Source organism: Atractosteus spatula, chromosome 21 (genome assembly GCF_055471065.1).
Source record: "Atractosteus spatula isolate fAtrSpa1 chromosome 21, fAtrSpa1.hap1, whole genome shotgun sequence".
In the NCBI taxonomy this organism is placed as follows: Eukaryota; Metazoa; Chordata; class Actinopteri; order Semionotiformes; family Lepisosteidae; genus Atractosteus; species Atractosteus spatula.
In genome coordinates, this window is record NC_142726.1 from 7719103 (window position 1) to 7742930 (window position 23828).

Sequence of the window (23828 nt, forward strand, 5' to 3'; positions counted from 1 at the left end):
GATTGCATGCAAAGACCAGTATGTGTAAGCCTGCAGGCATAACTGCAACAAAGACAAATTTCAAATGAAGAAATTAAAAGAGATATTAATTAGCAGCAGAATTATTCGTCTTTAGACTGCTATGAATGAAGAAACTGCACATTCACCTCAAGAGCTAAGGACACATGCTTCAGCTCTGCACATTTAATTTAAAACTCACAAAAAGCACAGCTCAGTAGCGGTCTTAGTGTAAATGGGAATGCAAAAAGTACAATCTACTAACTTATCACACACAATGTAATAAATAAAAAAATGCTACGATAGAACAATTAAGAAATTTTACACTTCACACTTTTACTTTTTTACTAAAGACTTCCTTTAGGCAAACAAGAGCACATGTTGTCTTTGACAAGGAACCGAACACCCATTTGTAGATTAAACTGACAGAACCGTAACATGAATTGTGCTAGAAAACAAAATAAACATGGGGCCTTTATATATGATTTAAATAACAGCAGAGACTTGGATGATTAAAATGAGAACTTTAACCCAGGTTTACCATATTAGATTTGAATGTGCACATAAAACAGAGTAAATGGGCCATGACACATAGTTTTAAGCACTGCATTTTTCTCATTCTTTACAGAATGTTGCCAGAATTAGCAGAACATTTCCTGGTACTTCCAATTTTTTAGGCTTTTCTTTCTTCAGGTCCCTGAGTTTGAGGTGCTCCAGTATAAACTTTATATCACACCCTTCCTTGGCTACTGCTGTCAAGCACTGAAATGTTTTCATCTGTCAGGTTCAAAATGATCAGAAACAACTCAGGTACTTGAGTACAACTAAATTTGTATTGCTACAAACATCATCAAATACCACAAAAGAAGAGTGATATTCTCTACAATGTTCTCATTTCCTGAAACAAAACCACTTTGATGACACCGAGTCTTCTACACGGACTACAGCATTTCAAAAAGGGAGAACATTTCTGCCTGCTAATACAAAGTCAACATGTCAAAAGATTGCAAGGTGAAAAAAACTGCTGTTCAAATAAAAACATGTTAAGCTGCATACATATGCAATACATACAGTATGCTTCTAGTTTTAACTGGAAAATGTTCTTTTAAGTTATATTAAAATTATATTACAAAGATCATCTGGGAAAACAGAAATAGCACTGCCTGCATAATTATTATCCCACGAAAGGGGTTTTTCTGAATTATGCTGTAAAGTAAAAAAACAGTGAGTTGTTAAATACAGTTAAAACAATTAATATTTTAGGAAGTGGTTTATATAAAGCAAACTGACTGATATGAGGCTGAAATCAAAGGTGTCAATGAATGTTGGATGTTGTAAATGCAGATAGTTAAGGAACTGGATACCTTTCCTTTGTTCTACACAGATGAATTAATGCTATTCCCTGCAAAGCAGACCAGCTGCAGGATAAATCAAAGACACTTTGAAAAAATCTAATAGCACATGTTAAAAATGAAACACGAAAATGTACAGGTATAAAACGGAAAGAGTCTTGTGTTTTCAGTTAACAGTTATCCCCTTGCTCTCTCTGGCTGAAATTACTACAAAGGTGTAGCTACTGAACGTATCCTGCAGATTTCTGTAACAGTTAAAAAGTCCTTGGTTATGTTGTGATTGATAAAACAGCTCCAATGCAAACACGACAACTATGGCAGCAACCAATCAGCCCATGTTCTAGATTAGCAAGTGTTATTACAGAACATTGCACCGTGTTACACTGTATCCTCCTAGTCTAAAAACTGGCTACAATAAGGAGACAATACTGCCGGAGTTCTCCTGAGTGCACTCAGTGACCAATATTAAAATAATGGAAAAATTAAAAAACGAAGGAGACGGGACCAATTTGGTTGGGTGCTGCTGGTGTCAGCTTTTGAACGACCTGTTGTGTTTTATTGTTGTGTCCCCTTCTCTCCAGGTTCAGTAATTTGAAAGTCAGGAACGGGGATGAGAGGAATTATTCATAATCCTCTATTGCTGAACCCCCAACCCCCTCCTCCCGATACATTTATGTTAAACACGTCAAATCCTATTGTAGCTGTGCCTCCCAGCACTAAAGTGTATTAAGACCCCCCCCCCACTCTGTCTCTGTAAGCCACCCCCCCTGCTCTAATAGTGATTTGGTTTTCCATCCTCGAGCAGAAACGCTCCATTTCACTAACCGTGCCTTAGCTAGGTGTAAACAGCACAGGAAAAGGAAAAAAAAAGGCTTGGGGCTAGCTGTTTATAAATATTTTATGCTGAGCATTAGAAACAACCCCTGGATTGCTTATTGGGGAAAGTGGCTAAATTGCAGCTGTTGCCAACATGATTATTTATTATGCATATAAGTAAAAATTGAACCATAAAACTGTATCTGTCGCTTGTTTTTTCTGTCCCCTTCTTCCTCTTCCAGCAAAATAATTAAAAACAAAGTAGAGCGTGCCTATGGAAAAGTAGAAATAATGAGCACCACTTAGCAGTCCAACACCCACATTCTGCAGAGTGCTTGTGTTATATACATGTCTGAAAAAGGCACCAAACCAAACTGGACATTCATGAGGGGGGTCAGGAAGGCAAGGTAGCTACAGATGTTACTACAACACTAAGATCTCTGAACGACGATGTCTCCAATATCTGTCGTTTTTTAAAAAGAAAAGAAACATGACTGAAATTGGAAACTCTAGTGTTTACATAAGCTACTATAGTTTCAGAAAGCAATTATACTGCAGTCTTATCTTGTTAAAATAGCAGCAATTGTAAAGGGAGAAGTGGTTGGCATGGAAGATTTTAATTTTCCTTCCACATATGGGGACAAAGTAATAGGGATGTAAGCAGCCAAAACTCAAATGGCAGATACTGCTAATGACTACTTTTATAATCAGATTTCATAGCATCTAGAAGAGTATTCTCGATCAAGTCTTTTTCAACAATCAAGCAGGGTAAAGAAAACAAAGGTAAGAGAGCTGATTAGCTGATTGCGATCGTAATATGGTATGCTTGTAAGTATTCTTTGAAAACGTGCAAGAACATGAAGACTAAGAAGGAATGAGACAGAGATCATGAGATTTAGAACAGGAAAGGATATATAAGGAATTGGTAGAGAGCAGATTGGAACTGAAATTGAAAATTGCTAAGATCGTCCCTGGTACCCTGGTTTCTTCCAAGAAACAGCTGCATAACATCCTCAAATCAGTTACATTCAACCAAATAATGGCCAGAATATAGGTTCTTTTGTAACTTTTTTTACTTTCTTTGGGAACTGCATATCTGCAGGTAAGGTACAACAAGGTTCCTTTGCCTTTTGGAATCAAGCAACACTTAAAAAGCCAATAATTTTAATGAGCTTCCATATATCGTCTTTCATGTGCCCACTGACAGGCACAAGAAAGGTAATGCAATTGCTATATCCCAGTTCATTTAAAATGCAATAGGGACTCAATGACCTAAGATCAGTCAATCTTAAAAGTAAAAAAAATATGCCATTAAATAGCTAACACACAGCTCCTTGGTGATCACGCTGGATCCTGACTACTCTGCATTTCAAACTACCCCACCTATGGAGGTTCCACAGACATCAAACAGCATCTAAGTGCTTGAGACTAATGCAGACTATTTTTAACTAAGCGCTTTTAATAAGCTGCTGAGAAGTTGTAAATTTTTCATATACAGCACATATTCCCTTTGTGAAAACACTGAAACACACTTATTTAGTGATCAGCCACTGACAGGTGGAGGAGGTGAATTAAATGCGCTTGTATCAAACCGCAGGCCTTTCAGAAGTAAAAATTCAAATATTTGAATCATCTTCCTATGTGCCACAGGTATTAGTAAATAATTAATTGGCATGGCTGCTTATTATAAAGCTTTAAAACTGCCTTATTTTGAGGTGCTAAAATCTGTACCTGTTAAGGCAAGCCCATTACCTCTTGTAAAGATAGTTAACAGACAATTTTGAGAGAAAATACTGGCTAGCACTCTCAACTATGAGTTTCAAATTGATTCTAATTAACTAATATCCATAATGTAATTAGGTATAATTAATTCTTTCAACAGTAAAAAAAATAATATTTTGTGTAAAAAACAAGCCATGTATTTGCATGAAGCTAACACTGACTTGCCCTGTTTTACCTTCTAGTGTTGATGTTTTCAGAAACAGATGTTTGCAAGAGCTGATGTTAATAAGGATTAATTAAAAAAACGAAACAGCTGTGTATCTTGTGAGGAGCACAGCTCCAGTGGAGCACATTCCACAGATTTCTCTGGGGAGGGGGCTGCTGCTCAGTCACCTGACCACTTGCAGGAAGCCAATTGGTCAGGTGCCTCTTTAAAGGAAGAGGAAATTGACATGGGAATGGCTGCCTGTTGCTAGAGGGGAACAGAAGATAGAACCAGTGTGCACCCTGCAGTAGAGAAGGACTGACCAAGAAACTGAGTTAGGAAGCTTTGTGAAGAGTCATGGTTTTGGAAATTTGAGATGTGTCTGAAAGACGGTTTGGGGGATTTGTTTGTTAGGTTTGTGACTGGTAAGCAGTGTAGGTGCTCAGCCTGTGGCAGAGGGGGACTTCAAGACGTTTAGGCCGAAGCTTGAAGAAGAACTTAGGCTTTTATTTTGTTGGCTTGGCTTTTGGTTCTTGGCTTTCCTGCACTATAAATAAAATATACCTGGGTGTGGTTTAAACCTAACAGCTGTGTTTTTAGTGTTTGTTGGCTTGTACCTGCCTATTTAATATCCTGTTACCTCGCACCCACAGGTATGTCACAATCCAAAAACGTGTAAAACGGAATCTTGTAAAATACCTTACTTGTGTAAGCAGAAGGTGGATCTCCAAAGCTTGCTTTGTCCTAGATGAATACTTTCTACATTTTAGTGATGGCTGCTAAGTATGACATTGGAAGAACACTTTCCTCATTACTGCAGGTACACCAGCATGAATGTTCCAGGGCAGAGCTCCTAACCTTGGTTGAACACTAAAAAAGGCCGATAGGATGAAAAGCAACATCCCAAGAAAGAGCCTGAAAACACCTGTATTCTTCTAAAATGTCAGGAAACACCCTCCCAATCGAGTTCTCGGCCTGTGCTGGGGTGCATGTTTAGTTTGCAGTCATTGAGACTTTTTGCACCAATCGGCAACAGCCCTAACAGATGGAAGGTGAAGGCTGATCTCAACCCAAGTGCTCTGGAAAAACAACTGTCACTTTTAGGATAACAAAGTCCCTTTGCACATGAATGTGCTTGGTACTATTGCTGGCAATGTAATTTAAATCCCTAAACGACTGGCTAGGAGGGTAAATACATGTGAGGCAATGGGATCTGGGGGGCAAGGCTGAGAATAAGAACAGAGGGGGGAGAGGCCCTTGGTTGACATCCCCTCAGCAACACAGCTGGACTGCACAGCACCATCCCAGGACACAGGGCCTTTGATGGCATCATTGTGATGAGCAGTGCAGAAAAACCCAATTCAAATATAATAAATAGTGCATTTAACAATGTAAAGCAAATAAAACACTGCCTTCTATTACACATAGTAATAGGGTGTGCAGGTCCTTATGTAAATCCTGGTATATGTCCTGAAGGAGCAATTAAAATAAGGATAAACAAGACTAAAACCGTGCACAACCCATGAACATATGATATCATAAAAATAAGTGAATGCATTAAAGATTATTATAACATTCACTTAAGCAATCCCAGAGCAGTAAGTGTTTACTCCCAACAGTATGATGTGGAGAAGTTCCATTCTGACTGCATTGACCTTTGAACTTGCCAACGATGATGCCATAAGGCAAGGAGGGGACATCAGTGGGAAGCTGTCAAAAGCACTTCCACTTTGTGCCTAGGACTCCAGCAACTGCTATATTACAACAAGGGAGCGGTTACACACTGCATCACATAGCCATTCATTCAAAGCAGCAGGGAGCTGACAATAGGAGTTTAATCCTGAATGAGCTGTGCCGTGGTTACCTGAGAAGAAACCAGCCCTGGCAGCAGGTCTACAACCACAAATCTCTGACGCTGCATGTGACGTACCTTCATCATACAGCCTCGCGCCGCAGAACTGCAGGCCAGTCTAGTCTGTAGAGTAACGAAGCTAACCCACTCTGCCTCGGTGTGCTACACCTTTCACGCGCTTTTAATCCCATTAGGCGAGCCCAAAGCCTTACTGGGTTTTTACTTCATACATTTTACCATTTATTTTTAAATGAGATAAAATGTCTGTGAAACAGCAGGATTTCTTCACGAGCATTTTTGTTATAAATGTTCCCACTAAAATCAACAAAGAGTGTATTTAATGGCATGTATCGAAAGCTTGCTCTTCCACAGTGAATTCTGTCACAAGTGTAGTACTAACTGCAAATGTAGGAACAGGCACAACAGCCAGTGACATGAGGCACAATGTAAAGTGCCATTCTCAATAGCACCAGCAGGAATACCCTATTCTTACCACTGACCATGCTGTGGCCACCAGGCTAGCCCAGACTGAGTGTTACAATTCTCTACCATCTTTGATAGTCATAGTTCAGATTTAATTTCTAAATGTTGAATTTGTAGTCTTTGTGGCTTTTTAAAAGTGCCTTAAAGAGAGTGTTTCTTGGAATTAACATTGCCCATGTAAATTGTATAATAAATTCAGCAGGATTCCCAATTTACTGTAACTGTTGGCCAAGAACTCGCTATAGTCCTGGCAGAATGTTCTGAAATGTCAGTGTTATTAAAACCACAGCGTGCCAGAAATCAAAAGGTATCTCTGTTCCAAGACTGAAGTGACACCCCCTACCAAAAACATTATTGAGCACTAAAGGAAGCTTAGTACAGTTTGAAATAAAACATTTCAAGATTTGTTTTGCCTTATAACACCCAACAGGACAAATATTGAAACATTCTTCAGCAAAGTTTGTTTTAGAATTCTTTGCATTTCATTACTGAGTTCTGAAGGCTTCTGTTAATCAGGTTTGTGGGATTTTAGGAGGGGGCTCATTAACCCAAAGAAGCACATGAATTGGAAAAAACATTCAGACTTAAATCAAGAGACCAAAGGAAATAAAAGGAATACTTGGCTTGGTCCCTGCTAGAGGTGAATATCCTTTTTGAGCAGTGTTTTTATTCTCCCTTCACAGGTTTAAGATGCAAAGAGGGACCTTACCTGTACCTTTGGTGAGCTCCTTCTCCCCCCCACTCTCTCTGTCTTTGGTTTGGTCCTCCTGGTCTGTGGTGGTCTCACTGGCAGCTTCCACATCCTCACTCAACTCTCCTAGAGGGGGAGGAGAGGATGGGACATGTAAATCACTTCTCCATTAGAATTGGTTGATACCCTTAAAGGGACAGCATCATTTTTTTTTTCTACAGGAGGTTATAACAATTACACCCAGTGATGTCTGTGCACAGGGTTATAAAACCCAATTTGTTTATTCCAAGAAGATTCTAAAAGGAATGTGCTGTAAAATATAAAATAAACAGACTTCTTATATATAAGTACAGTATACAATTTAATTTACAGAAATGGCACATTTTTGCCTTCAGTATCCCAATAAATCAGATAGTGCATTCTTTATTTTACCTGCTTTTTTATTAAGCTATTTTTAATTTTTAGAGGAACTGTGACTAAGTTAAGACCATGACACAACTCCTTAATTTTCAGTTTCATAAGGCTTTAAAACTAACAAATGCACACATGGCAGAAATATGCTCTCATGTCTGTGGACAGGAAAATAATGTGGTAAGAGTGCTATTTTATTCACCCCAATTCATTAATAAAACTCCACAACAGTCTGTTGGATTACTTACAAATCTGAGCACTTTACATTTTTCAATCTGTTACTGTGTAATTGCACAGGTAATGCAAAATAATATCATAAATATTTAAAACTTTTCATGCCTATAATTCATTTTTCTGCCAACTCTAACTCCGAATCCCCCTCCTTAAAAGCATTTGGTCAATATGCCAGACCGTTTAAAAGGAATGAACTCTAAACAATGGAGAACCGATAATGTCATCTGTAAGTAATGCAGAAAAAAGGCAGAAAAATAGATAAAATGAGCATCAATCTTATTTATTTCCCTCCAGTGACTCCTTGCACCCCCTTGATGTTACGTTTGTTTAAAAGTAGTGCGACTGATAGATGACAAAATTGATTCCACAACAGTAAACTGCACTGCAGTCAATAAGCCCCGATCAGTTATTACAGAAGTCAGCTAATTCTGGGCAAATGTACTTAAATGATCTTTGAAAACGCTTCCACACTCCACTCTCTACACATTGGATTATTGATATATTGACGATGCAACAACAACAAAAAAATATCCTGTTTAAATATTTATTTCGCCAGTCAATTCCAAACAACTAAGGGAGTCTTTCACTGAGAAGAACGTTTTGTGTATTCAGCAGCAAATCTCAGATGACCTCAAAGACCACAGGCTACTGTAATGAACTTTCACTTTTATTTTTGTTAGATTTTTGAATATTCACTCTCAAACAGTTTTCCTCCTAATAATAAACAACAAATGGATTTTCAGAGAAAGGAACTGCAGGTGTATTTAAATAGTATCTTCACATTATTGTGGGGAAAATAAAACAGCACCAGAATATCAGTTAAGGTACACAATATTTCTGGCACTGAACTGAACTGAAGAGACGGTCTTTAATTATTTGATTCTTTCCTCTAACAGAAGAGTTCCTGTAACTTTGCCGATAGCTTTGTGATTTACTTTCTAATTTCGCTTCCTTAATCATGCAATCATTTTAACATCCAGTACCCCGCTATGATTTTCTTTTATTTATCACCTTCTATTGCTTTAATCTAATTCCTGATATAAAGACATGCATTGGAAGAAAAACAAATGGCAAAGACTGGCTTGAGCGAGACACTGTAAATCGAATCACACAAATAAATAGATTCAAAAGGGAGCAGGAAAGGGAGGTCTGTCTGTCTCCCCCTGTCCTCCTGCCTCTCATCAGGACGAGAGAGCAGACAGGCTGAGTGTCTTCATTCATCTTCTGCTCCTAATTCAAATTCTATTGTCTTCTTCCTTTTCGAATTAAACACAAAATACAGACTCTTGGGGATTGTAAGATATGTTCCCTGACAAATTTCAGAAGTAGAAAAAAAATCTGAGCTAAGGTTTGCTGCTTGCCTCATTCAATGAAAATATTACATGAGATCCTATGAAACTGAATGCTGTACCTGTCAGGTGAAACCTAAAACCTCAAAGAGCTTGTTTTCTACCACAATCATCTACAAGCCTTGGCAGCGCCACAATCTCTAGGAGTGCACCTCAATTTCCCCAGGTTTTTGCTTGTAACCTCTGTCTGGAAGGACTTTGCCTGTGTTTATAGCACTACATACAAGAGATAGCAAAAGTATTAAGCAGCTTGTGATTTTCTCATATTTAACAGAACACCATAATGCAGAAGGCAATAATATTTTGATTCCCTTTGATTTGGTATTACTACATTTTATTGCTTTCTAATAATGCACAATGGATTCTGCAAAGAGTGATACAAAGAGATGAGTTTTCTATGCTTTATAAATGTAAATTCAAGCTCAAGATACATCTGCATCTATGTATTCCCCCCACGGTAAAAAACACAGGCTGGAAACATAATGGGGATATGTAAAATGATGACCCATTTTATTCAGAATCCACTTGTATAAATTGGGATGCTTCCATTGCAGACAGAATGTAATTTCACTGTTTGTTATCCTGTTTTAATTATTGATGCTCTCGTAGTGCTTCTGTTATGAAAATCGTTTCCTAAACACAATGTTGCCGAGGTTTTTTTTTTTGCTGTAGTGGTTTGGAAAAAAGTAATTAAAAACAGCAACAAACAAAACATTTTTTCAAAACAAATCCCACGCCACCCTGGGATTCTAGGAGCGTCTGTAATTTTCTCATCGTAGGTAATGTCTTCAAGATTGTTGAAATAATAAAATAATCAAATTAAAAACAGAACAAGTGGACAGAATTGATTTATCTCGCAACCCGGGAAGCAGTAGTTGGGGTCCAATAAATCACACAACTGTGGCTGGGTTTGTGTTCAGTGGTCCCCAGGCTGGAAAAGCCTGAACCCAGACACTGAATAAATCCATCTTTAATGCCAAAATCCACTGCTTTGCAATGTACTATGACAGGGATATTTTGCTGGTAGATTATTTTAATTCTATTATTTTGTCTCGCAAAATTTTTGCATTTAAAAGCACTGATGGTAACAATGTGATAACACTAGAAGGCTCTCCATTTTCAGTAAAAGTGAAGTAAGAGTAGTGCAGACTTAACAGTTTAGATAAAAAGATTCTACTTTATGAATTAATAAAGCAAATTAAATATTTGTGTTTTAACTTCTTATAATGACTGACTGGTAATTTGTATGTCTTTTAACTTATTTAGCGATGAAAAGATTTACAAACGGAACGCGTCCAAAACAGCTTACATAAACATTTGCCTTCATTTTTCATTTTTGTTACATTATCTTTATACATATAAAATTAACTATTTACATTACGCAAGAAGATATGGGGGGGGGGGGTATACAAGAAAATACAATTATTTAATGAGAAACACAACAAACAACAAAATAGTCCACACATACAGAAAATATTACTGTATATTCTCTCATATACTGAAATCAGGTCTCAGTGGGGAGATGAAATTAATCCGTGTTTCTCAGTATTTGCTAAACCTCTCTGCCTGTAACCTGAGAGAAAAAGTAAATGTGCATGTTTTTTAAAGATAATGCATGGGTGTGTATGCATACAGTATAGTGTGGTTGCATCTCAGAGCGCCTAATGAGTAATAATAGAGAGGGGGTACCTTTTATTCCTGTAAAACTCCTGAACTGGCCAAGAGACTGAAGACATTTTTCAAAAAAGGGGTTTGAGTGGGGAGATGCCAAGGATTAATCTGAGGTTAATCTCATGCTGAAAAGTAAAAAAAAAATAGCATTTTGGCCATGTAGATTTCTTCAGGTGTGTGAAGAAAAGCTCTACGTTCACACGCCTGAAGAAGGCCAAGACGTTCGTATGTTTTTAATTCTTTCTTTTTACTGGAGGAAAAAAAAAAAGCCCTTGGATGATTTAAAATCACAGACAACAAGGATTGCAACATACAGTCAGGCACAGTCATCAACAAAAAAGGTTGATATAATTGTTTAAAGCATATTCGCACATTCTCCACATATTTCTAATCTACAGTAACCCTGCTGATGTTTTTTTCACATTAGTATTACAGCCATGATGATTACGATCAGGATTATTATGATGATGATGATTATTATTGCAATTAAGAGATTTTCATTGACTGTGTCTAATGTCAGCCACTGAAATCACCTCTGTGACACTGACAACAGGAGAACCCTATCAGGGAACAGAGCTTTCCTATCTTTGCCTGATTCTGTGTGCAGCTGTTTCAGTTTCAAAGTGAATGATTGTGTCTGGATTGTGTTGTTAGGTATTATTACTCCGTGCAGACAGTGATCCTGTGTTTAAATAAAGGTATTTAAGTGGGATAACGGGCTTGGAGTAAAAAGTAGATTTAAGTGTTCCCAAGATCCCACTTGCATATTTTTTTCTTTCATTCTGAAGCATGTTTCTATTATGTTACCAAGGCAACTTTCAATTTCCGTCCAACAGAACCCATCCTGCGCTGGCGAAGGAGTCCTAATGATCCCCAGGAAAGAAAAACCAGCCCATAGATAGTTACCACAAACAAGGGCTGAACTACACGGGACAAAAATCCGGAAAAGTCTCAGAGAATTAGTTAAGACATGCTGGGAGACAAACTATGATTACCGAATAATCCGTAAGTAAGTTTTACACCTTAAAAAGGTTTTATTGTAATTTGAAGCTGTCCCACACTCATGTATAATTCTCCACCAAAGTGGTTTCCTTTCTCAGAACATTATATTAATCCACACATCAGACTTTACAAGATTTTTCCTCACCAGAATACCACAGCTGTCATCTTAACATTCTCCAGACAGATCTCTCGCAGTCAAATAAAGACCTTTTTTTTCTCCCTCCATTGTAACATTTTGTTTCTGTTTTTCTTCCTTTTGCACAGATATGACATTCTAACCACAAGACTTATAACAATGTAATCTTTGGAAATATATGCATAATCGCATAAATTTCAGTCTCTGGGTAGTACTGCATCTTTAACTGGGGAAAACATGCATTTCACATTTCCTTTCTGACAACATTAGACAATTATTAAAAGCAATGCAGTGATAATTAATAAAAGGTCAAAACTGGCCTAAGAGTAAATTGCAAATGGAAGATGTACATGAAATGTAGTCATAGGTTAGGACTCCAGGGAGATTAATAGAAACACTTAAAGCTATGGTAACAGGCCATTTTAAACCCAAATTTACATTTAAAATAAATACAAATGCCAAAAACCTTACGGTTTCTTTTTAATTACCTTCATTAACCAGTAAGGGACTTGTGGTGCTAATGTTTTTATCCAAAAGAAAGGTCCTTTTACAACAACAAACTTGCCGCAATATCAGCTGATAAGCCTGATCTCACAGATCTAGACATTAAATGGCCAAAAAAAAGACTTACATTCTCACTTTAATTATTTTTCCATTATGGCAAGATGATAATAACTCCATACCTCCAGCCTGTGACTTAGTAAATCAGCTTCATTTTTAAATGAAGGTCCCCAACAGAAGGGACAAGCCAGAAGCCAATAGGAAGAGAAAGCGCTGACACACCTGCCAGCGCCAGTGTGCTGGCTTGAGAAATCCCTACATGCTTTCTGACTGTTTCAGAGTGTGGAGGCACTGAAAGGCCTATAGGTGTCACCCTACACAAGCTGTGAGACAGCAAGGAGCAGGCAGAGAGGGAGAGATGAAGAGACGGCTTTCAGGGTGCAGAAACACGAGGAAAACAAAAAAAAGAGGAGCACAAACGAAGGTGGCAGAACCGGCCTGAAAAGAAAACACGAACAGCCAGCCGGCCGAAGATGAGGAATTTATCCGCAGACGAGCGAGGAAAGTGGGAAATTGTAGGGAAAAATAAATATAGGCTAAACAGCAAACTCGGTAATCTGAAGCATTCACCAAAGTGCTTTCCAATGCAAACGACCAGAGCGCTGGAGGGTTCAGAGACCCCGGGTTTGGAGCAAATCACGGACTGACCACACGCTCTCCCTCAGCCTGGCCCACTGAAGAGAGTCCACTCTTCGATCCACCGCATCACGTCAGAAAAAAAATCTGACAACTGTCTAATTAATTACTGCTCCATTTTAAAACTGCAAAACCACCTCAACTGATTCGCTTCCACAGCTGTGAAGTCCCAGTTTGTGTGCTCAGCACCCAGACAGAAACGGCCTTACCCTCACTAACATTTGTGCTCATTAATGAATTGATTTTGTTTTTACCAGGTGTCTATGAGTGCCCTGTTATTCCAAGATGCACATCCTCTTCTTTTTATCCTCCACCTCCTTCTATCCCAGGCTGGGTAGCTTCCTTTTTTTTTACGCAGTAGTGTCGGATGAAAGCAATCTTATTTCACACCTCACAGCCTCTCTATCTTTTTTCTCCTATTTCTTTTAAAATCCCCCGGCCAACACCCCTTTCTCCCTAACCCCTCTCGGTGCTATGAAAGCAGCGCTGAAGCTGGACCGCATGGTGTAAAATGAAAGTGACAGGAGTGTACAACAGGACAATAAGACACGGGCCCCACACTGGGGCCTTTCATGCATTGTCCACTCCTTATATCAGCACCTCCGAGCCCCATCAGTTTGAACTCCCCTTCCCACACACGGCCCCCCCTCAATTCTCCACCTCCCACCCCTTCATCTCCCTAAAACACAGCAAACAAGTAAGACTAACACGCCTCCCAGAAAAACAGATCATTCCCTTTTGGTACTGTCAGGAACCCCCTCCACCCAGGAAAACCTGAAGGCCAGTCTCACAGCAGGGGCACTTTACACACAGAAGCCCCCAAAAACACACTAAGAAGGTAAAAACGGTACCTGTGACAGTCCGACAGGCAGCGCCCCTCGTGCAAGCGTACTGTGCGTCCACAATTCACTTTTCCCCCACTTGTCCGGCTTTTGTCAAACCCCGCATCTCAGTTTAATTTTATTACACACCCACAAAAAAGGACGTTTCTGAAAACCGACGTCCATACAACTGACAGTTTTTTGAGAGGAGACCCCATAAATGAGGAAAACAATTCTGGCCGTCGACCAGAACAAAAAAAAAAAACGGGAAAATCCAAATATGAATATAAACGGTCTCATATATGATATAAAAATAAATATTAATAGTAATAACAATGGTAAATATGCTGCATTAAGAATGCTTAAAAGCAGAACACGGGGGGAAAATGGAAACACAATATCTCACACGTGTGGACACACAAAAGCAGACACATTAACATGCTGACAAGCACTGACACACAGCAAGCAAACTTCACTGACACACACGCAGTAGATAGATAGCCCCCCCCACCTCCCCCGCCCCGAGCTGGAAAATTAAAGCAGTGTACCTTTGTTGTTTGTTTAAAATGACGCATCTCTCTGGTGGTATGTGCCTAAATTATGTGCAAGATTCCTAACCTGTGTCCGGTACAGCATGCCTCTCCTCCTGGCCCTGACATGACCCCATGAGCAGTAGGACTGATCTAAATGTGAATGAATACTTTGTGTCTCCATGGGGCTGGAGTGAGAGTAAGGGGGGGGGGGGTGAAGGGGTGGAGGTAGGGGGGTAAGAGCAGCAAATAGCTAAAGAACTTTAAACGGCAAGTTAATAACAAACAGCAGGGATGGCCCACACTGCCTTAGAACAATACCCCCCTCCCCCCCTACCCCCTAGCCCCCCAACCCCATCATCTTTCGAACCAGCATTTAATTTGATCCCCCCTAGCCTTTCAAAGTCACTGGCCATTTCAGTGGACATTATGCACGCTCAGGTCAATATGGGTCAGGCAGGCTGAATTCATTTGATCTGTTCTTCCCGAAAAAAAAAAAAATAGCGTCCCTAGCTGGCGAAAGGGGCTAATGAGGAAAAAAATCAAATTTACACGTGACTGGAATTGTTTTTTAACAATTTAAAATGATCAAATACCGTGGCGGAAATGCATTTTTAAATAATAAAAACGCTCTTCCCCGCTTGTCTGAAAGACAGCCATAGCAATGGAAAAGAATACATATGTAAACACCCCATATGTAGCGTATGAAAATATGCTGAGCCTGGAGAGACGACAACCAGAACAGGAATATATTATTGAGGAAGGTGATGATTATAAACCCCAAAAAAACAAGACATGGCAGTTTTGAAATCAAAATGGAGAAGGTACAAAAGATCAGATGATCTGCCAATTATTTCTGATAGTTTTTAATCTGCTCTCCCATACATAATTTGCTTCCATCATCAAACAACTGGAGCCCCACACCAGGAAGCTAAGATGGACAAAAAGTGCCCATTATGCACAGAGCAAAGCTGATAAAATAAAGGGCATATGTATATTTAATCAAAATAAGCAAGATAATAGCATTGATGGTCACTGTCATATACTGTAGTAATAGGTTTTGCACCAATGATATACTGTATCAATCTGTATTGTACATTAAAAATAATCAAATATTGAGCAGCGCTGAAGAAAATATATTGTTTTACAAATATTAGTTTTGTGTTACTGGCACAACAGCATTCACTGTCGTTAGTTACAAAGGCAGATTATTATTATTATTATTATTATTATTATTATGGTCAGTGGTAGTTATTATTAATTATTTGAAGTTAACTGTTTTTGTTTTTTTCCTGTCAATTATTTTAATACGTGTACTTGGGGGTTTACAGGCCAGATTATTCAGGTCTTCTTGATTTTGTCCCAGCTCAACTAAAAACCAAACAAAGAAAAGCCATTAGGCAGTTTGTGACAGATGTACAAACACATTCTAGAGAGAATTCAGTGGTTAGATGTGCTTTCCCCTGCCAAGCACTGGGCTAAAAGCCTGCACCGAGGGCTAGCAGCTCACTGGACACTGCACATGGATGCCTTGAGGTTATTTTGCTACACAAAGAAGGGACAGAGAGCTGCTCGTTCTCTCTCTCTTGCACAAACTGCACTGGCTCACCTATTTCTACATGCGCTGGGGAGGGAGGCGGGGGGCAGGAAGGAAAAAAACATTACCGTTGTCACGAAGGGCAATCACATCAACTCTGAAATATTCACCAGTGGCTCGGAAAATGCGATGGTACAGTTCTGACAGCCGGAGAGGAAGTCCTACGCCCATTTCACAATCGGGATGGAAACATTGGAGGCATTCTGAATATGTATAACCCAGAAAATGTATTGATTTTTCATTTGGCATAAAAAAGACATAAAGTCACATAACCTGAAACTGTCACAGCCCTTTTGTTCATAGCTCATCTCACCCAGTGTTTGGCTTTTGGCACAACTGCACTTTAATTACCAGGTAGGCTTCAGACCACTTCCCCAGAGACAGCACTTTTCAGCCCCTCCACTTCTCACAAGACCATGAACGAAGAGCAGCCGACTTTTATCATCACCCCCTTTTTAGATCCATTTTTCAATTTCCTAAAAAAAAAAATTGAATGCAAATAGCCAAATATTACTGAGAAAAAGTGCTGCAAAATATCACATCAACATTACGGATGAAAAGCTACAGTCCGCTCTCTTTTTTAAAAGTAATTTTAGTAAGCCTACCATATGATTCACATACTATTTATTTGGTTGTATTCTATTCATCAATGTACTTTTCCAAATGTTCCTTTAATCTTGGTATCTGTTACACTGTTTACCTACCTGTCAGTACATCAGTCATGCATCTCTGTCCATTAACAGGTACTTATCTATTTACTGTTCTCTTTGGTGTCTAGCTATGCACCCATACAGGCAGGATTTCAGCCTGTCTAGTTATTGATCCACTTTTGCATATCTTTGGATTGTATCTACCTATCAGCAGAGCACTCTGTGAAGTCCAGGAACTGGGTCTATCAATGTATGCCTATTGTGCACACCCTGAGCTATGTTAAAATAAGAGGCTAAAATGTTTTTGGCTTCCATGCTCACTAAAGTCGAGGTAGTGCTATTCATGCTAAAAGCTAACTCACTTGCCCCTCTAAATTCGAGACCTATCTTTCTCCCTCCGTTTCCCCTCAAACCAACAAACCCAGAAAGTGATTTTTTTCAAAAGCCTTTTTCACTGCTTTAAATTAAGCATTGAAGGTTAAGCAGTGCTTCAGTTCGAAATGTGGTGTACATGAATAAGAAAAGACCGGACGATTTGCAATGTTAACACTTTCAGTATAATGTATGGGAATACCTGCTAATGGACGGTGTAAAACCTGTGCGGAAATCTTTAAAGGTTCCCTCCTTTGTCTACAGAGAAATTCATTAAATACAAATGGAAAAAAGCTCTATTCCATTAAGTTAGGTTGAATAAAAGTTCCTTATTGTAAAGTCCTGGTGCAAACGCATGCTGGTTTGAGTACAGATAAGCTTTTACCATACAGTGACAGGTAAAGTTGCACTGTAGTCAGCTGCACATAAGCAATCTGACAAATCTACACTGCATGGCACACAGTGAACGTAGAAAAGAGTACAGCAACAGGAGTGGGGTCTAGAGTTACTGTGACCAAGTGTTTGTTTAAAAACTGATGGACAAACAAATCAGAACTGGCATTTAATCCAAGCATCATTGTGGGATTATAGCCAAGGATTATTATGATGTTCCCTCTGCCATTCTTGTACATAAATGTATTCTGATGACCAAGCTTAAAAACTGCACAGGGCAATTTGACAAGATAATGGTAATTTATAACAATAAAATTCTAATCTATTTTACAATGGTATGCTCACTCTGATTGCACATCCAAGTTACAAGGCAGTTCACCTCTAAACAAGTTCTCTAAACCTGGGGCTGCAGAAATACAGGTAGTTAAGACTTCTCCGCATACACACACAAACACCACAGGCACAGCAACAGCTGAGCCAAAAAAATCCCTTTCTAGATTACTGGTAAAAGTATTTAAAATGGGCAATGAATAGCTCATAAGAGCACTAAAAAATATCTACATGAATACCACCACTTACAAAAAAAAAAGTCTTTCCATTCTCCCCCTATCAGGTTCATTTTAATAAAAATTAAACACTCAGTGGTTTCTTTCTCTCCTTTCCTTTTCTTTCTCTCTTTGCATATCCCTTCCATTACTTTCACATGAAATATGAAAAGGCAATATCCTCTCTGCGTTTGTACTGAAGCGTAATGCGATTGTGTTGTCATTTATAGGAAATAATCGCAAACCTCTCTTTCATTTTCCAGTTCAAATAACCATGAAAAATTAGCCTGCAATGTCAGGGGGGACAACAAAGGGACACGTTCAGACTAGCGCTCCACTACTGCGCTTGACATTTCTCTTTAATAGGAAAACGGGTGGTTGTTTCTTTCAGTTTTTTTTTTAATTAAAAAGTTAAAACACTTTGATCTGAAAAAATCGGGGCCTTTCTCTTATCGGGAGGGTAAAGGAAGATATAAAATGGTTAAGGGGTTTCAGGGTATCCCTACCCTCTGGATGACTGATCACTGCCTGTGAGAAACTTGAAAAGACCCACAGATCTCAGCTCTGGGCCTCCGCTGCCATCATCTTGCAGCCAGGATAAATCATTTTTAAAAAGGAAGGCCTGTCAGCAGACCACCCCCCAAAACCCCGGATTGAAAGCATCAAAGAGCAAAACCAATCCCTTTATAAACAACTGTACATTTCCATAAGCCTAGTACTAATAATGAGGACAGCGATCATATTAGTAATAATTACTGAGGGTATTTCTCACATGTTTCTGTTTCATAGATTGCTAAAAATGGCACACAGTATGCTAATGATTTTGCATTCAGTTTCCTGCTAATAACACAGACCAGATTTTATTTAAACATCTGCGTTTTTACCAAAAACAACAACTTTTGTTTCGGATGATAAGTCCTCTTCTATCTTTTCTGTGCATTCATGAGGCAAAGCACATTTCTTCTCTGAAATCATTCCGTTATTCGGTTGAAAGAAATAGTAAAAAAGGCAATTTCCTCCTTCTGTTCCCAATCATTCAAACAATTCTGCTCGTGGAATTTCAAGGTTACGGAATTCATCTCCCGATTTCCGTCCAGACTGTGACCCAGACCCAGAGTCACTAGTGGCCTCTGCTGGAGAGGACAGGCCTGCATGGAACAGGTGTGCTACAGCCTCCCTGCCAAGAGACAGCGCTGGTGTCTTCACATGTGTGCCTGCACACAGCCAGCGCAGGGCTACCAACACATACCATCAGCACTTGGGCATGCCTGCTTGTAATTCTGAACTACAGAAACAATGCAAAACATGCAGCTGGAGCAGTCTGCCCTTAGAAACGAAACCGACACTGAAATATACAGACAGCACTTGGATCACAGGGGAAAAATGTGAATATTGAACACTGCAGTCACTCAGCACGTGCATGATGCGTTTTATGTCAAAACATCATGCCTCGCCATCCCACATTTCATACTCATCATGTCTGATCACTGTATTCCACAGCAGTAAACTTTAATATGTACATTTAAAGATTTCTAACCACTTATAAAAAAATCTTTATATTGCATTACACAAAATTGCTTCTCATCAGCTACTTACATATGTCTCAAAATCTGAAAAGGCCCGTTTTTATTATGTCATTCTTTTACATTCATTTCATGTCGCCAAAGACCAAGAACTATTTTGCTTTAAACACAAGAAACCGTAAACACAGAAATTGATGCAAATTGTGGAAACAAATGAAATATGGTCTTCGTCTATCCGTTTAGTTATCTGTGTAATCTCAGTAGTCTATCTATCCAATCTCAGATGAGTCTATGCTAATCTAAATTTAATCAGTTTACCAATTTGCTGTGTGGACGCCAGTTCATATGAGTACAAGAGACTCAAAAAAAATGTGCTCCCAAAAGATAATCATGTCAGCACAGGAAGAGTTTGGCCTTCAGTATTCCCTAGCCCCTATCCCCCTCTCTCTCTCTGTCTCTTATTCTCTCTCTTCCTTTCTCCTGCAAGTCCTAATAATGTAAACTGACTGCAGTTCCACAGCCAGCTCTCCTGTATTCAGCACCACCAGCTAGGGTCACACATGTCAAGTGAGCACACTTCATTTCTTTTCAATTTTCTACTGCACACTATTTGGGCTTTTAACTGCAGCCAGACAGTCGTGGAGATTTAATTCTTAGCTGAGCCCCGAAATATCCGCACTTTACAGCCGTTTACTGTTGTAATTCGCTCTCTCTCTCTCTCTCTCTGGCACACACACTCTCCGAGCTCTCTGCACGGTCACGTTATTCTGAATGTAGACTCACAGGCCTCTGCAGCTATGGTTGCCTCTGCTCTTGTGGTCTACACAACTGTATCATGGCAAATTGAACTGAAGTATATGGAAAAAAATGAAAAGGCACAGTCAGTCATAATCAAATGTATTACAGAAAACATGAACTGTATATCTGTCTGTGATGGACTGAGGTCCAGTCCAGGGTATATCCTGCCCTGTGCCCAGTGCTTCCTGGGATAGACTCCGGGCCTCTGAGACCCTGAATTGGATTAGCAGTTACTGAGAGTGATGTGAAGTATATTTGTTTGAATATACTTTCTTTTTTAATTTTGTGTTATGTTAGGGCTTGAAGGATTCTTTTCTTGTACTGGTGTTAGGGAAGATGTCACTTAAGTGTGAAGAAAAATTACAAGCAGAAATATTAACAGTAAATAGCTGGACCATTACCAGGAAGATGGAGAACAGCTAGTCTGATAAAGCAAAAAATAATGTTTTCAAAACTATTGCTCCTGGAATTTCTCTTCAGTGAGTACGCTCACACTCAGAAGCTCCTGACAGTACTGCTGTATGTCAAGGTTTTTGTTTTCTAAACTTAAACCAGATAAAGCTTTTTGGTTAGGAACTACAGCACAAGATACTCTGATCAACTTCAACGTGAAATTTAATGATACAACCTAACAAAACCGTAAAATCATCAGGCTGCATTCAGATCTTAGAATAGTACCCATTATGGACTTCTCACTGGTCTCTGGTGTCCAACGTCTCTGGACTTTTTGTCTGTTTTCTGGACCATTTTAGTTAGTGCCACACAAAGATAAGACAAGATCGGTAAAGGCAGGTCCGGTACAGTCTCACTGCCTGTGTTACTAAATAGGCTTATTAATTTATGCAATGCAGGAACATTATGAGGGATGCACCACCAGATAATTTAATATTACTTTCTAATTTTCAGAGGAAACTGTTAGCTTAATGGTCTCAGGTTCACATCAGCAACATTTGTGAAATGAAAGGTTAGTCATTTTGCTGACTCCGCAAACAGGCATGGAAATGAGCTGGTAGGCAGAAGCTGGAGAGCCCGGGTCTCGCTCGGGCAGCACAGGGGATTAACAACTGCACCTAATAACCGCCTCCTCAGAGACTAAGCTGGGTTCAATTCGTTCCAAGCAAGACTCGTTCACCACCTTTTTCCATCTCCTGCAAACTGGGGAAGGAGTCCCTGTGTTTGTCTCTGGTTGCACTATTTTCTGTTTTGTAGAAATATTTCTCTAATTATCAGGAGTCCCTTATTGAAATGCGGGTGAAAGTCGGGGCAGGTAGCGCCATCAATTATTCATCCTACAAGTAAATATTTGGGTGGTGTGATGGATGGTGAAGAAAGGCAAGATATTAACTAGGCAGCACCTTCTCTCCTGGCAACTGTCTAAGCCAGGAAAATGAGCTTGGAGCCCAGAAGCACAAAATGTGTACAGCCGCCTGTTGCCGCTTCAAAACATGATATGAAATTAAAGCAATGAAGTGAATAAAAAGAAAAATTAAGAAACTCTTTTTTCTGACCATTTCAAGCAGGCTTGGTGCCACAGCAACATTTTAACCCTTCCTCTTCTGCCATGTGGATAAAACAAACTCAGGGAAAACATCCCAGGCTCTTCCCGATACCTTGGACAAATGGAGCAACCCAAGCATCCTGCCAAGCCCCTCAGGCCTTTAGTATGAGGCCCTGTTATTACCTAGAAAAGAAATAAGAGATTTGTTCACCACGGTGCCTCTCCCCTGTCACGACAGTCCCTGCACACACTCACAGCCCGGCTTGCTCCCTCCAAAGAGAGCCTGTGATAAGAATTCATTTCTCCCAATTATGTGCTCTTGTCCACAGCCTCAGTTCATCAGTTCAGTGCAGCCAAGTCAATGAAAGGGCCTGTAATGAAGTAATCAGATGCAGGCTGGCTCTCTGGGCCGAGCTTGCAGCACAGGGGGGGGAGACAGGCTCAACAGTGCCATTAATTCATGGGCCTGCCTTCATAGACTGGTGGATAAGCTGCCCCTGCTCCGTTCTCTCTGGTCCTTAATTCACTGACTTCACTCTCTCTCGCAGGGACCAGTGGGAAGTGGGCATGCTGGTCAATACCAGAGATCTCTGTTATTCTAACCTGGCAAAGAACACGTTAATAGAGAAATAGGGAGCTCTATTCTCCCCACCTGCAGAGGTGCAGAGACGAGGGGTTGCTGGGGACGGCCAGGCCAGGACTCTCTCTCTCTCCAACATGTGGAACCCATTACAGGGCTTTTGTGAAAGGAATGCATGTGCTGAATAATAATCTGTGATTTAAACTGGCGGATTCTGGTTTGCCTTTGTATTATAATGCTGTGAATGTTTCACCTTAAATTAAAAAAATGCCTGTTTGATCTATTTAATATTGTTTTATACTTTTTTTTTTTACTTTTTGAAGATGGCACAAGTCCATACTCTCTCTGAACCAGCCAAAGGCTCTTGTGTGCCCCACACAACATAAAGTGTGCTGGGATATGTACTGTTAGTTATGTGGGGTGTTTGTACAGTCCTTGTGAGGTACAAATATCTAAGCCCCTTAAAATGTGGTTTAAGAAATCCAACAATCTTCTGTTCTTGTTCTAGATTTGTAAAGATCTAATCTAATTTCACTTAATAGAAGCATTTTATAGGTCAATGTTTGAAAATAAGGGAAAAATACACTCTCTATAACATTGCATGACAGCCATCTAATGAGAGGCTGTTTGGTTATTTTCAATCCAAAGAGTGAAAGGGGAAATCCAATTAATTCCTATGTAAGAAGAGGACAAGTTCTAGGACACATTTAATCAAAACGAGCTACTGTAAAGCACAATTTAAAAACATATCCTGGTTTCGGCATAGATTGGCTACAAGACAAATTATTTAAAAGGAAACGTAAAACTTAAAATAAAGTTTTAGCCTGAGTATGTGTGGAACAGAACCTACAAAAATGTTTTCAGGAAAGTTCTGCCATTTAAAAATACATACAGATCACCTGAAAAACCCGTTGTTATGCTACACTGTAAGAGTAAAGGTATCTTCAGCTTCTACAGAACTGTTAAGACAGGGTGAGCTGGGCTGTTATGAGGAGCAGCACTTTTGGCACAATACCAGGGTTCCCCGATTCCTGAAGAAATGACCCACTGCCCCTCTCTCAGCAACCATCCCCCCCCCCCCGCCCCCGGCCCTCTCCAGGTTCAGGCATCATAAAGGCACCCCTGTGGCTGGATTCCACCTGACAAGAGCTCCTTAACAAGCGGCAGTGATTAACCTCTGGAGCAGGCGGCTGTAATGTGATGTACTGCACTTGCTGCTACAGAAGGGTCCTATTGATCTGCCACATACTTGGTGCCTTCCTAGTTGTTTATGATCAATATGCAAATGGCCCACGGCATTGATTCAATATTAATTTTCAATTAGGGAATCCTCAAGGGGTCCTACAGGGTCAATACAGAACCATTCAAAGCTAAAGCTTGAGCAAGTTGCAGGCATTGATGTT

At 39.7% G+C, this 23828-nt stretch overlaps 1 protein-coding gene across 2 annotated transcripts in view; it reads right to left on the bottom strand.

The window, feature by feature from the left end:
- zfhx3b (zinc finger homeobox 3b) overlaps positions 1–23828 on the bottom strand; it is a 178505-nt gene that overhangs the window by 28748 nt on the left and 125929 nt on the right. For both annotated transcript variants that reach the window (XM_088938737.1, XM_088938736.1), the window contains exon 5: positions 7137–7244. In XM_088938737.1, the coding sequence (XP_088794863.1) occupies positions 7137–7244 (108 nt within the window). The remainder of the gene's footprint in view (positions 1–7136; positions 7245–23828) is intronic.